This window comes from Penicillium brevicompactum, assembly GCF_028827555.1.
Source record: "Penicillium brevicompactum strain IBT 35665 chromosome Unknown utg000007l_segment0_segment0, whole genome shotgun sequence".
Lineage (NCBI taxonomy): Eukaryota > Fungi > Ascomycota > Eurotiomycetes > Eurotiales > Aspergillaceae > Penicillium > Penicillium brevicompactum.
The window spans coordinates 1,525,686-1,538,459 of record NW_026623210.1 but is presented as its reverse complement, the minus strand read 5'-3'; the positions used below and the strand labels follow the sequence as shown (position 1 = coordinate 1,538,459).

Here is a 12,774-nt window from a genome sequence, read left to right as displayed (position 1 = left end):
GGATGCTTAATGCCATAACCCAGAATAGCTGTACACAACCTCCTGAGCAGGCTGAAATAAAAAGGAACTAATTGATTATCCCGAATTCAAATGCATGCACGTAGCTCTCCCAGTTCCCCATACCACGAGAACGGCTTCGGGAAAATCAGGGACCCTCAGCTCCCCCACCCGTCAACACGATCTTCCCCAGCTGCGGAGAGCTTGATGACGCCTTGGTGACTCGGGATCTCCAATTTACTTTTTTCTTTTTCGGTCGGGAAGACTGTCAGTCTGCCGAGGTCTCCGCCGGCTTATTTTCGCTCTACTTCGGGCTGTGGTTCTCGTCGCCGACTCATACTTTATCACACCCCAGAACCTTGGAAGGGGTTTACATTTACCAGGAGATCGTGTAAGAAGAATACATCTGCCGGCATAACGAGAACACACCCATTCTTGTGTATTTTTTATTTTAAGCTAGGAACGCACGAGCAAGAAACTAGTTCAAGACTATAAACAAATGATATCAAGGAATCCCAAAATGAACTAAAAAGAGACGTCCTCTCTCCAGGGTTCGACTTTTTGACAGGCCGGGTTCATTTTCACTCATGTTGCTGAGCAGTCCACCTCTGAATAACCTTGGAATTGGATCAGAATGCATCTGAAGCAACGACCGCCTTGTGGTACGTCTCGTAGGGGGTGATTGTTCCCAAAGAGCGTCTCATGTGAGCGTTGAGAATTTCCAAACCGTAGACATAACTGGCATTCACCCAGCCGAATCTGCGAATCTGTTAGCACTGGACAATAAAACAAAATTGAAGGTAAATAACATACCCTTCACGCGGAGCGCCCTTGAAGTCCGTGCCTTGGTTGCCGTACTCGGCATCGACTCGGTGGGGATCAATCGGCCTAGTGACATCATACTTCTCGACAACAACGCCGTTGAAGTCAACGAACGCCTTGGTAATCATGTACACCCATTTGTAGGCCAGTCGCTCCGCCTCCTCTTGGTATCCGTAACGCAGGAAAGCGGTCCAAGCAAGCATCTGCTGTGGCGCCCAGCCGTACGGGTAATCCCACTGCCGGTTAGGGCGTTCCAAGCCCACGGCACCGCGAGACTCCTCCGTACCTGAAACCAAGCCGCCAAAGGCCTCGAAACGGGGCAAAGCCTTCTCAACCATGACGGCGGCCTGCTGGGGTGATGCGAGACCGGCCCACATGGCCCAGAAGGTGGTCGCAGTCTCGTATTCCTGGCGCTCCTTCTTCGCTGTGTCGTAGTCGAAGTACATGCCCTTCTCAGCGCTCCAAAGGAGCTTGTCCATGGTCTGCTTGCGCTTGCGGGCGCGGCGGTCCCAGGCGGCAGATGATTCGAATTCGATGTCCCTGGTGAGAGGAGTTCGGAATTCGCTGGGAATGACAAGCTTGTCGTTGAAATGAACACGAATGATACGAGCAATGTCTACCTCGTACTTGTACAGCAGGGAGTTGAGGTCAACAGTGGCAAGGTTTGCGCACACGCCCTCGAGACGATAACTGGTGTCGTGACCAGATTCACGAACACCTCGATCGTGCATGAAGTACTCATCGAGCTCAGGCTCAACGATGGCCCGGGTGTTGTATGCTCGGACAAATTGCTCGAAGGTCATTCCGTGCTTTTCGGCGAAGGGAGTGAGAATGTGCACAAAGTGAGAAGGCTCGGTCTCGGGTGGCACGCCCCAACCTTCGGGGCGATACCTGGACAATCCTGTTACGGGATCGAGACGAGGCGCGCAAGCCCACACACTGTGGTATTCCTTGATACCAGCAAGAACGGCGTTACGCAGGAACTCCTTAGAGTCCGGCTCCGTCTTTATTCTCTCATAAACTCGCAGAGCCATGTCAGTCAAGAATGGCGGCTGCGAGCGAGTGAGGTAGTAAGAGCGGTTTGCGTTGAGGATTTTACCGTAGTGCTTGATCTCGAAGCAGAAGTTCACAACCATGCCCTTGGCAAGATCGACGCGGTCACTAACAAGCAGTCCCAAGGACTCCATGTAGCTGTCCCAGCCGTAAAGTTCATTGAAGCGGCCACCCGGCACCACAAATGGCACACCGACCATATCGTCCTTGCCGGTGGTCTCATTAAACTTCTTCTGCATGGCAAGCGCCAGCAAACCAGGCTTGTCGTTCAGCTGCATCACATAATCGGGTGTAATCTCGGCGGGAAGCAATTGCACATCAAGGCGCAGCTCCGGGTGATCCTTAGCAATCTGAGAATAGTAGTCAAATTGCTCTGGAGCACCTGGCGGGATGTAAATTCGGGGCCGAGGGTCATCGGTCCAGTCTTTGGGATCCTTGCCCGCTACCTCGATATTATGGCCATCAATGCGCCTCGTCAGGGCTTTCCAAAATGAGTTCTTGATCAAACGAGAGAGACGTGCAACCGGGTTCTCGCTTAGACGAGCCTCGTCAAGGATAATGTGCTTGCGACCATAGTCTTTTGCAATTGTAAGCTCTTGCAAGAGGTTGGAAAGCATGTATGTGCCTCGCACGTCAACTCGATTGTATCCGGATGACGCCGCAGTGCCGACCGAGAGAACCTATAAGCGGGAAGTGGTTAACGGTGATTCAAAGCACTCGGTGGCATCAAACGCACCTTCGGACCAACATCCTCAATTGTGATCTGCATATTACTATCGGTATCTTCTTGCTTCAGGAGAGACTGAAGGGTCTCTTCAACCTCGATAAGGAACTTCCGAGGTTGTCCTGACGCCTCATCTGCGTGTCGCCATCAGCTGTTGTTGTGAGGAAAACGAGTTCAAATATTGGTAAACGCACCATGACTACCTCGCCGTGAGGGCAAAGTTCCCAGGAAATCACTGATATCGCCTCGGTTGGCGTCGTTCAAGCCCTATAGATCGTAAAGATAAGCCAGCTGTAGCTCCGCGGGGTACCGCACAGGCGGTGGCGGCTTACCACAGAGAATGCACGCCCTCTCGACCTAAAGTTCTTGAGGGTATCTTCAGCGCCATAATAGACATCGGCATTCGAGAAAGGGTCAATGGAGCCAGATCTGGAAGGCCCATTTGACGAGCTCATGGTCTATGGAGAGAGGAAAGAGTGGGTGCACAATCCGAAATTCAATTGTGCGTCACGCAAGGGTACCTTGTCCACACCGACTATTTTCCGAGAGTCAGACTGGACGATTCAAACCGCAAGGACAGACGCTGTGATAGGTCTGACAGGATAGGTCTGATATGTGAAAGCAATGTTCCGGTCCGCGTGATGTGGCCAGAAAATGTTGACGTATCGTAAGTAGTGAGTCAGAGTAGATAGAGCAGTTTCAGGTTCAATGAGTAAAAATGTTTCAAAAGAATAAGATGAGGATATAGAACTTGTTAAGGAAGAGGTGGGAGGAAGAACAATGACGCATTCCCACAATGATGTCGCCGCTCCACTTAAATATTGCCCCCGATAAGCTTGCGATAACAGAAGGCGAGAGTTTTTTGGAGGCAAGAAAGCAATTATAAATAGTTATCCCCGTAGTTCCTTTCATCAATTAAGTAGAGCGCGCCACCAAGTTCCAGGGCTGTTCGCAGAAGGATCTTTGAGTTCAAGGAGGTTCAGCCATCTCCTGGAATGTTAGGGAATCTCTGCCCCGAGTTGACCCCACCCAAAACAAGATATACTTGGGCTAGACGGAGGCCCCATAAAAAAAGTCGCAATGGAATGTGGTACTGCATTGTACGGAGTTGGAATATGGCTATTTACAGAATATCTTAACATCGCGCCATGTGCTCACAGCTTCGCAGCGACGGCGCTTCCACCATCGAGTGTGATAGTTGCGCCATTCACAAATGCACCGGCACGACTGCTTAGGAACAAGCAAGCACCAGCGACATCCTGCGGGGTTCCAATGCGACCCAGAGGCACACCGGCCTTGATGGTCTCACCGAAGGACTTCAGTGTCGCTGCCATCATCTTACTCTCAAAAGGCCCGCAGGCCAAGGTGTTCGAACTGCAAACAACATTAGTCTTTCATTAACCACGATTTAAAGCAAGACAGAAGAACCTACGTAACGTTTCGCTTGCCCAGGTGATTGGCAAGCACTCGGCTCAGGTGATGCAAGCCGGCCTTGCTGGAACTGTACGCGAATGTCTCGAGGGAGGGAACACGGAGGCCATCAATGCTGCCGATATTGATAATGCGAGAGGGGTCATCTGGTGTGGACGCCTTTTCCAAAAGCGGCGTAACAAGCTGGGTCAAGTCGAAAACACGGTGCAGGTTGAGGGTAAGGACTCGAGTGAAGGCCTCGGATGGGTACTCGTCGTAGGGAGCACCCCAGTTGGAGCCGGAGTTGTTCACGAGGACATGCAATTCTGCAGGGGAACCATTGCGTTAGCTGCAGTGTAACTTTGGGGGATATCAGGCGGAGCTCTTACTGCCTTCGCGCTTGCCCAGCTCCTCGGCCAGCTTCTTCACATCATCCAAGCTATAGAAGTTGGCTGGGATAGCGTGGGCTTTGCCCTTGCCCAATGCATTGAGCTCCTTGGCTGCTTGCTCGCAGGCCTTTGCATCGCGAGAAGAAATGTAGACAGTCGCGCCATTGGTAACGTATCCCTCTGAGATCATGCGGCCGATGCCTTTGGCTCCGCCGGTGACCAGCACCACTTTGCCCTACAGACTGCGTTAGTGTCGAACTGATATACGCGTGAGCTCGTCTTACCTGAACGTTGAAAAGACTTGTTGAATCCATTATGACTTTGTGATATATAGAATTGAATAAAGGATGGTTAAAGATTAAAGATATACTTGCATTCTTGTCGCAGCTCTCCCCACGCATACCCGAAGGCCGAGATTACGACAGAGCCGAGGCTCGCCGGTCTGCAATATCTTTGTTCCGAGATAAATGCACTAGTCTACTTTGGGACACTACTTAGGGCAGCAAAATGAGGGTTTCGCGGGGCTCGGAGGGCGCAGTGTTTATGCTGCTTGCGTCCTCATCCATTGCATATACATCCAATTAAGTTGCTCCTTAGCGTCGGACTACACTGAATTCACTGGTCCCAAAATGGAGGAGCTTCTGTCAAAGCACCGCAAGGAACAAAAAGATCTCCAAGCGCGTATCACGCAACGGAAAAAGTCCGCCACGAAGAAAACTCGCAAGGGTGTCAACGATGAATGCGATCGGATGCAGCACGAGTTGTCCGATAAACAACAGGCTGAAATTGCGCAATTAAATGGAGATCCGGCCGAAGCACTAGAGGACCTCACCTTGGAAGATGGCGAACCAAACGACGAAGAGAAACCCTCCGAGACCCCCAAAGAACCAGAGCCAGAGCCGGAAGTTGACTCTAATCCAAACCCCTCCTCCAACACCAAGAAGCCCAACCGCCAGAAAGCTCGACTCGCCCGCCGAGCAGCCGAACAAGCTGCCCAATCAGCCGCCGCCGCAGAAGAAGCCTCAACCCAAACGAACTACCGAGGCAACGAGCAGGAAGTCATGGACGCAGTCTTCAAGAAACTCGGCTTGAAAGAAGTAGAAGTGACGCCGGATGGTCATTGTCTCTACTCAGCCGTTGCAAAGCAACTCGACGAGTCCGGGCTCGGCTTACGACCGGACCCAAGCCGAATCGTCCTCCAGTCGTCTACGCAGTCACGCATCGACACAGTCGCATCTCCACAGCATGACGGCTATCGAGCTGTTCGCGCCGTCACGGCGGATTTCATTGCCGAACATAAAGAGGACTTCGAGGCGTTCATGGAGGAGCCTTTGGAGTCGTACACGCGGAAGATTAAATTGACCGCCGAGTGGGGAGGACAACTGGAACTGCAGGCCATTGCGCGGGCGTACGGCGTGGAAATCAACGTTGTACAGAGCGACGGACGCATGGAAAAGATCGAAAGTGGTGAAACCTTCGACGAGGAGGAAAAGCGCAAACGTGTGATCTGGCTCGCGTACTACCGTCACACCTACGGACTCGGCGAGCATTACAACGCCCTTGTGAAAAAGTCATAATCTGTTCAAACTTATACATAATACCATGTTCGCATTTTCGTCTCAGCTTGGCGGAAGCCAGAGTGTGCTATGCTTATATCATTCGTTTTGTTTTGTTCATTTTGGCAGTGCTTTATGCGGCACTACTTAATTGCGGCGACGCCAGATGGAAACTCGGTCGTGGATCACTCCGTTCTCTCCTTGGCCTACCTCGTGAGTGCGCTCTGGCTTCCAGTATGCCACTCTCTCCAGGCCGTTCTTACTGGGTTCCCGAAGAGGCTCGTATTTCACGACACCCTTGTCATCGTAAGCAATTTGTTCGCCTGGGTGACTCAAGTGCTCCACATATGCTTCTGAGGAGGCACCATATGGGGGCCCCGCAGCTAGGGGATCCTTATGACGCGGGAACTCGAGGCAGATCAAGTTCCCCGCGGGGGAGGGAGCCAGAAGCTGGGTGTGACGGAGCGCCCACTTGGGACGCAGCGATGGCTCAAGAGCACAGAAGAACTGGAAAATGGTCAGAGTATGAACTGATATGGCAGTTATACATCAACGTGAGAGAATATCCACTTCTCAAGCTTGGCTCGAGCTGCCCCGCAGTATGACATGTTCTTCAATCCAGCAAAAGGCCACGAAGACAAAAAAGGCAACATACCGTATAATCATAGATAACATCGAAAGAGTTCAATGGCAAGCCAATGCTCTGTAACCAAGCATCATCGAAGAAGTCACCTTGGATCCAAGTGACATTGCCGGTGCCTACCGACTGATCCCGCACCCGATACCAATTGGCATTCTCTTTCTCCTCCTTCTTGCAAGCCTCGATAGCAGCCGAGCTGTACTCTAGACCATAGGCATCATACCCGAAGCTCGCGAGCAAGAGGACGTCAACGCCCCTCCCGCAGCCGGGGACCAGCGCCTTGCGCCTGCCGGCATCGGTAACGGGCGCACCAATGGTTGGGCGCTGCTTGACGAGGGTGTCCTCCAGAGCTGGGTTGGGGAAGCCCCGGTCCCAGGGCAGCTTGTCGCCCTTATCCCAGAGGGAGGCCCAGCCTTCGACATACTTGTCGCCCTTGTATTGGGATAGGTGGGCCTGGATCTCCTTGGGATCGATGTTGGTTTGCATTGGGACAGTCATTATTGATGGAGAAGATGGGATTGGTTGGAATTGGCGCTTCTGCGATTATTTTGTAGAGATCGAGAAGATGGTTGAGTTCACCGTCTTTTGACTATCGATGAGGTCTCGTGAGGCGCTTATTAATCGCCTCCTTGCGGCGCTGAAGCGATCAGTTCGCGGGGTGGGTTTGAAGGACTGGTTTACTTATTGACCCAGTGGAGTCCTGTCAGCTAATGCCAGACATCCATTTTAGATGAATAAATCTGTTGAGCAAGCAATTGCTGCTGCGGCTTCGTACAACAGTGCGCGTTTGCGCTGTCGTGAATCGATAGCGATAGCTTCTCGTTTGCGCGCCCGTCCTGGGGGTATTTAATGCCCCAGGGACCCTTCTCCAATGAGCCATCGTTTCTGGACTTCTGCTTCCTCGCAGAGAGATTTCTTATTTCCTCAAAATCTCCGCTATATCAGCGAGTCCGGGGTATGGAAAGTGCCAAGCTATCAGTTCCAGACTTCGTCATTTGAGTGGACAGTCAGCGCGCACAAGCACTTTATTGTGACTACATTCTGGCTGCCATTTTCGTGCCGATGTCAGTCCAGAGAAAATGCCTGGGTATTGATACTTGTATTATATGCATGGTGCCTCACAGCTTATCAATGACTGCAAACGTACTTGTAAAAGTTCCGACGTTGCAGTCTCCAACACAGAAGCCTCGGGAATGGCCCACTTTCATGTTTGCCGACGGAAGACCGGCACCGTCTCGACTCTGACTGGCCCCCAAAGCCGTCGCATGCAACGTATGGGTCTAGAAAGATTGGGCTCGGATATTAATCCAGAGATAACGCACTACTGAATGGCTCGGACGTCGTCGGTGCTTGTCGGTGCTTTGCAGAAAAATGAAAAGCTTTAGCAGTGAACTTGATCTTCCAAGGTTGTCGATCTCCAAATAACTCTTCATCTCGCTTAGAACTTTTGAGACGCTTGGCTTTTCAGTCTCACTGCAGAGTTGCACGTCATTTGCGCTCTTTTAGGAAGTGACTGCCCAAGCTGTTCGTGGCAGGCACCTCTGGACTACTTTCACGTTCCTCGGGCATACTCCACAGCCCTATGCACACTATTCTTTGCGACAGGCTGCCTTTCGGCTTCACAGTTTTATCTATTGTTGATCAAAGTTTCACCTGATTGATCGTCAGGGATTGTGTTTCCGAAGGCTCGTTTTCGTTACAGATTACATTCAACTATTCCATTACCCCAACTCAGATTCGCGCAATCGTCCACCTCGATGGCGAGAGAAATACCCGATATGCGAGAAATATCTGAAAAAGATCATATCACCCAGTCGGAGTTGCCAACTTCATCGGGTAGCGGCGAGCAGTCGACCATCGCAGCCGATGTCAAGTCCGAATTGGCAAATGACAACCACTCACAGTCAGCCACCTCCAGTATACAGGATGACGAATGCGAAAACGATGACCCAGAATCGAACGCAACGCGCCTGGAGCGTCAGTCCACAGAGATCGGCCCCGCCATCAAGGTTGCGCGACTGAAGCGCCGGGGACTATTCGGGCAGCTGGCGTTGGTAGCGGAGGTTGAGAACCCCAAGACCTACCCCCGCCGAATGAAATGGTTCATCACATTCATCGTTGCGCTTGCTGGAGCCACGGCTCCAATGGGTAGCTCGATCTTCTTCCGTTAGTTCTCATTCGATTCTTGGCAAGCGGATCATATCTAATCAATCTCTTAGCATCGTTATCTCAGGTCTCGAGAGAGTTGAACACAACCACTACCATCACTAATTTGTCAATCGCATTGTACATGCTGGCCATGTCCATCTTTCCACTGTGGTGGTCATCATTCAGTGAGCGATTGGGGCGTCGGACCATCTATCTAGCGTCTTTCGCTCTCTTTGTGGTCTTCAATTGCCTCTGTGCCGTGTCGAACTCTATCGGGATGCTCATTGTGATGCGAATGCTAAGCGGCGGTGCTTCTGCTTCGGTCCAGGCAGTCGGTGCTGGCACTATTGCTGATCTTTGGGATACTAGGGAGCGAGGACGTGCTATGGGTATCTTCTACCTGGGCCCGCTGTGCGGCCCTTTGTTTGCGCCGATCATCGGTGGTCTTTTGGCTCAGCGCTGGGGATGGCGAAGCACAATGTGGTTCCTGGCGGCCTTTGGTGCCCTCACGCTCATATTTATCCTCGTCGCACTCCCGGAGACTTTGACATTGCAGAAACCCATGATTTACGAAGTCGACGAAGAAGAAGACACAGATATCAGCCGCTCATTGAGCCGGGTATCCTCACGCCAAGTTGTTCGGTCAACCACAAAGTGGCTGAAGACTTTGAAAATGGTGTTCATCGATCCACTCAAGATCATCCTCTATCTGCGATTCCTTCCTGTTCTTCTCAGTGTATACTACGCCAGTATCGCATTTGGTTCGCTATATGTTCTCAACGTCAGTGTCGAGGAAACATTCGGAAAAGCGCCATACAATTTCTCGACCATCATTGTTGGCCTGCTCTATATACCAAATTCGATGGGATATATGGTGGCAAGTATCTTTGGTGGCAAATGGATGGACAGCATCATGCAAAGAGAAGCGAGGAAAGCAAATCGGTACGACGAGAAAGGCAGATTGATCTATTGTCCCGAGGATCGAATGCGTGAGAACGCTTGGCTCGGCGCTTTTTTGTATCCGGCGGGACTGATCTGGTACGGATGGGCTGCGGAAAGGGGAGTATTTTGGCTTGTTCCGGTATGTCATCGTGCTTTGAGAAACCACACATTTCACTAACTTCGGCCCGATAGATGATCGCAAACTTCTTCTTTGGCATGGGCTCCATGCTCATCTTCAGTATGGTCACCACGATGCTGACAGAATTCATGCCGAAAAAGTCATCAGAAGGTGTTGCTCTGAACAACTTCGTGCGAAATATCTTCTCTTGCATCGGATGTGTGGTTACTGCTCCTATCATCGGTGGTATTGGTAATGGATGGCTGTTCACTATCCTCGGTCTGGTTAGTTTCGCTAGTAGCGGCGTCATCCTTCTCATGAGGCTCTATGGTCCGAAATGGCGGATGTCTATGGATGCAAAATTGCAAAATTGAGCCATATTCCTGTTGCATGACTTGCATTTGTATCTGGCGTCAAACCACGTTCCTTTTTCGCTTTTGAGGGCAGGTCTCACTGACATGACTCTTTACTACTATTAGCCTTCGTCCTGATGTGACTCACGAAAATGACTTATTCATATCCTCTAATTATCATTGTTCTCGCTTCCTTGGTTCACTCTTTTAGTGTTTCAGAGCCGTGGACTGAGGATTGGCTTCCTTTGCGCCTGGGACACTTGCTATTGTTAGACGGTCTGAACTGGCTGGGATTGTCGCTTTCGAATTTCCCACCGTCTGATAATTGAACGGACTCTTTTGAAACGAGCGATAGTAGATGAGCAAGAGACTCGATAGGAAAAGCGGACCAACAAAGTACTCGCTGCGGTCCACCTGGAGATGGCTGGTGTCAGAAAGAGCAATTTAGATTGCACAGTCTATGCGTACGAGTAACACAGACCTCGGGGCCCGACAATGTCCGTACCACGAGATAGTACGGCCGCAATTCGCCATGGGGAAATGCGTCCCATTTGATCCTCACGTCTGGTACAGTTAGCAGATGCTCTGTAATAACCGTGATACTCCGATCAGGCCATATACAGTAAAAAGCTAATATGATCAGCCATCATATTGCCACTTGTAAGCACTAACGCAAAGTCATGAATAACCGCTGGCATGTACCTTGAGGTACCTAGTTGCGCGAGCCGATGTTACTTCCAAGGCTATTAATGTTTGAGGTTTCATATTATAACAGGGTAGACGGCCAACCGTTTCCCTTGGCCTTTCTAAGCGGGCTACCTAATCTAGATTAATTTGTTCTGCACAAACAGTTGACCAAACTATTAATGTGCCACTCCAGATTGAATGAAAGCGCTTCACAGAGATGGTATGGTTTGGTCAAACCGTAGTTTTTGATATCCTCGATGTTGGCCGGTGTGGTTCATCTGACTCTCGATATTCTCCCAACCTCCCGACTCGGTCAATCACGCTCAATGGCCTCCGAACATCCATCGAGATATTGCGACAAAGAAGAAGATGCAAAATGCCATTGGATTTAATCGTTAAACAGTAGAACCTGGGTTCGAGGAAATTACACATAGCCTTATTGTTAACGAAACCACTCTCGCATCTACACATGCCAATTTGTCGATCCCACAATTTTCCGTGATAACAATCAACACCGCCGAGCAATGATACCCCTGAGGCGTTGATAAGCCAGCTCGTATTAATGAGTAGATTGATCGCGATGATGTTGATTCCATACCGACCGAATAAGCTGTCACTTCTCTGTGGGAGCTGGCGGTGCAGCTTGCTCATACGCGAATGTCTATTCAGGCCGAACTCAGAACATCGAAGTCCAATGAATTGTATTATATTTATGTGTAGTTTACAATTTGCAATGTCATCCTGATCTTGGGTTACTCCATGATGCGTGTTCAGGGACACAATAGACATAATGGATGAAGTTGGAAGCATGGGAATCTGCCATATGGGTAGTAGCTGACGTAGATACGAAGGACTCCTACGGAGTACTCAGTAGCATTCTCATTAAGCGAGGGTCTGATAACCAAAACGTTTACTAACAGTACGAAGTAAGGATATCAACAGGATTACAGTAAATCAAAGTTGGGATGCACGCAATCCTGAATCTGCAGAGAAAAGCAGGGCAGCCAATCATGGCACAGCAATGCCATGATTTTCACTAGCTTAGGCTTCTAGCGAACATTCGATACATGTTTGAGGGGAAGTACTTATCGAGATTGAGGGGTTGATGCGCTAGTGAGGCATTATTCCGCTTCTTTGTTGCTTTTTTCGCCAGGGAAGCATCATGTAGAGATCCGATGCCGGCACCGCGGACGACCTATCCGTTTTCTAGCTCTAGTCTCAAATATGGGACTAGTACAGAGTACTCCGTACTCTGTATACGAGTCTTTCATCATCTATCTCATGATCGGCGTACTTGTAGAATGTCAATCGCCGGCGATCAAACAGCTGGCAAAAGACAACACTGTTTCTGCCCATCTATGTTGTCACAGGGAGTATGGAGTAGGAAGTACAAAGTGCGAATATCGCCTGGAGCAACATCCAAGATTACAAATCGTTGCCCAATTCCGAGAATAGCATCCTATGCGCTGAGAACTCAGGATGGAACGGGTTCATCTGGAGGGTGGCCATTTGCCAGTCACAGCCGATACAGCATGGATGCTCGGTCCGCTGCAGGAGGTTGGGTATGGAGGGAAATGATTTGGCAATTAGACTGAGCGTACGGGGTATTGGGGATTTCTATTGAGTATTCCGTAGGGAGTACAAGCGATCTGAAAAGAGCCAAGATCGAAAGATAGCACCAATCTAGTCCGTCCGACAACACAATTACTCGTACGCAGTAGTCTGGGCATGCATGTAGCTGGTTTCGAAATTGAGTGTTGGTTTGACACGGTACTTTTTCTGCATGGTGGTATACGGAGTACTGTAGTACTCATAGATATTTTTATTTTAGGCACATTAGGTCGATTGAGCGCATAAGCGGTATCAAACAACTGGGGGGGAGAAAAGGGGTCTGACGAAATTGTACAGTCCAGCATTGGAAGCGACCATCTCCAA

At 50.2% G+C, this 12,774-nt stretch overlaps 5 protein-coding genes across 5 annotated transcripts; 2 read left to right on the top strand and 3 right to left on the bottom strand.

The window, feature by feature from the left end:
- Positions 1–626: 626 nt before the first annotated feature.
- On the bottom strand, positions 627–3,051 carry N7506_011332 (alpha,alpha-trehalase; the record flags this gene model as incomplete). The annotated part of the gene is made up of 5 exons (XM_056960625.1): positions 627–756; positions 811–2,552; positions 2,609–2,730; positions 2,791–2,863; positions 2,929–3,051. 5 exons carry the CDS (start codon positions 3,049–3,051, stop codon positions 627–629), a joined length of 2,190 nt encoding a protein of 729 aa, XP_056806780.1.
- A 699-nt stretch (positions 3,052–3,750) lies between these two features.
- N7506_011331 (short chain dehydrogenase/reductase family) lies at positions 3,751–4,709 on the bottom strand (the record flags this gene model as incomplete). Its single annotated transcript, XM_056960624.1, has 4 exons — positions 3,751–3,970; positions 4,029–4,332; positions 4,396–4,630; positions 4,680–4,709. The coding sequence occupies 4 exons, from the start codon at positions 4,707–4,709 to the stop codon at positions 3,751–3,753; spliced, it is 789 nt and encodes a 262-aa protein (XP_056806779.1).
- Positions 4,710–5,024: 315 nt separating this feature from the next.
- Positions 5,025–5,972, top strand: N7506_011330 (deubiquitinase OTU2; the record flags this gene model as incomplete). The annotated part of the gene is made up of 1 exon (XM_056960623.1): positions 5,025–5,972. One exon carries the CDS (start codon positions 5,025–5,027, stop codon positions 5,970–5,972), a length of 948 nt encoding a protein of 315 aa, XP_056806778.1.
- Positions 5,973–6,098: 126 nt separating this feature from the next.
- Positions 6,099–7,089, bottom strand: N7506_011329 (putative thiol methyltransferase; the record flags this gene model as incomplete). The annotated part of the gene is made up of 2 exons (XM_056960622.1): positions 6,099–6,458; positions 6,607–7,089. 2 exons carry the CDS (start codon positions 7,087–7,089, stop codon positions 6,099–6,101), a joined length of 843 nt encoding a protein of 280 aa, XP_056806777.1.
- Positions 7,090–8,369: 1,280 nt separating this feature from the next.
- On the top strand, positions 8,370–10,173 carry N7506_011328 (MFS transporter; the record flags this gene model as incomplete). The annotated part of the gene is made up of 3 exons (XM_056960621.1): positions 8,370–8,757; positions 8,811–9,820; positions 9,874–10,173. The coding sequence occupies 3 exons, from the start codon at positions 8,370–8,372 to the stop codon at positions 10,171–10,173; spliced, it is 1,698 nt and encodes a 565-aa protein (XP_056806776.1).
- Between the last annotated feature and the right edge of the window lie 2,601 nt (positions 10,174–12,774).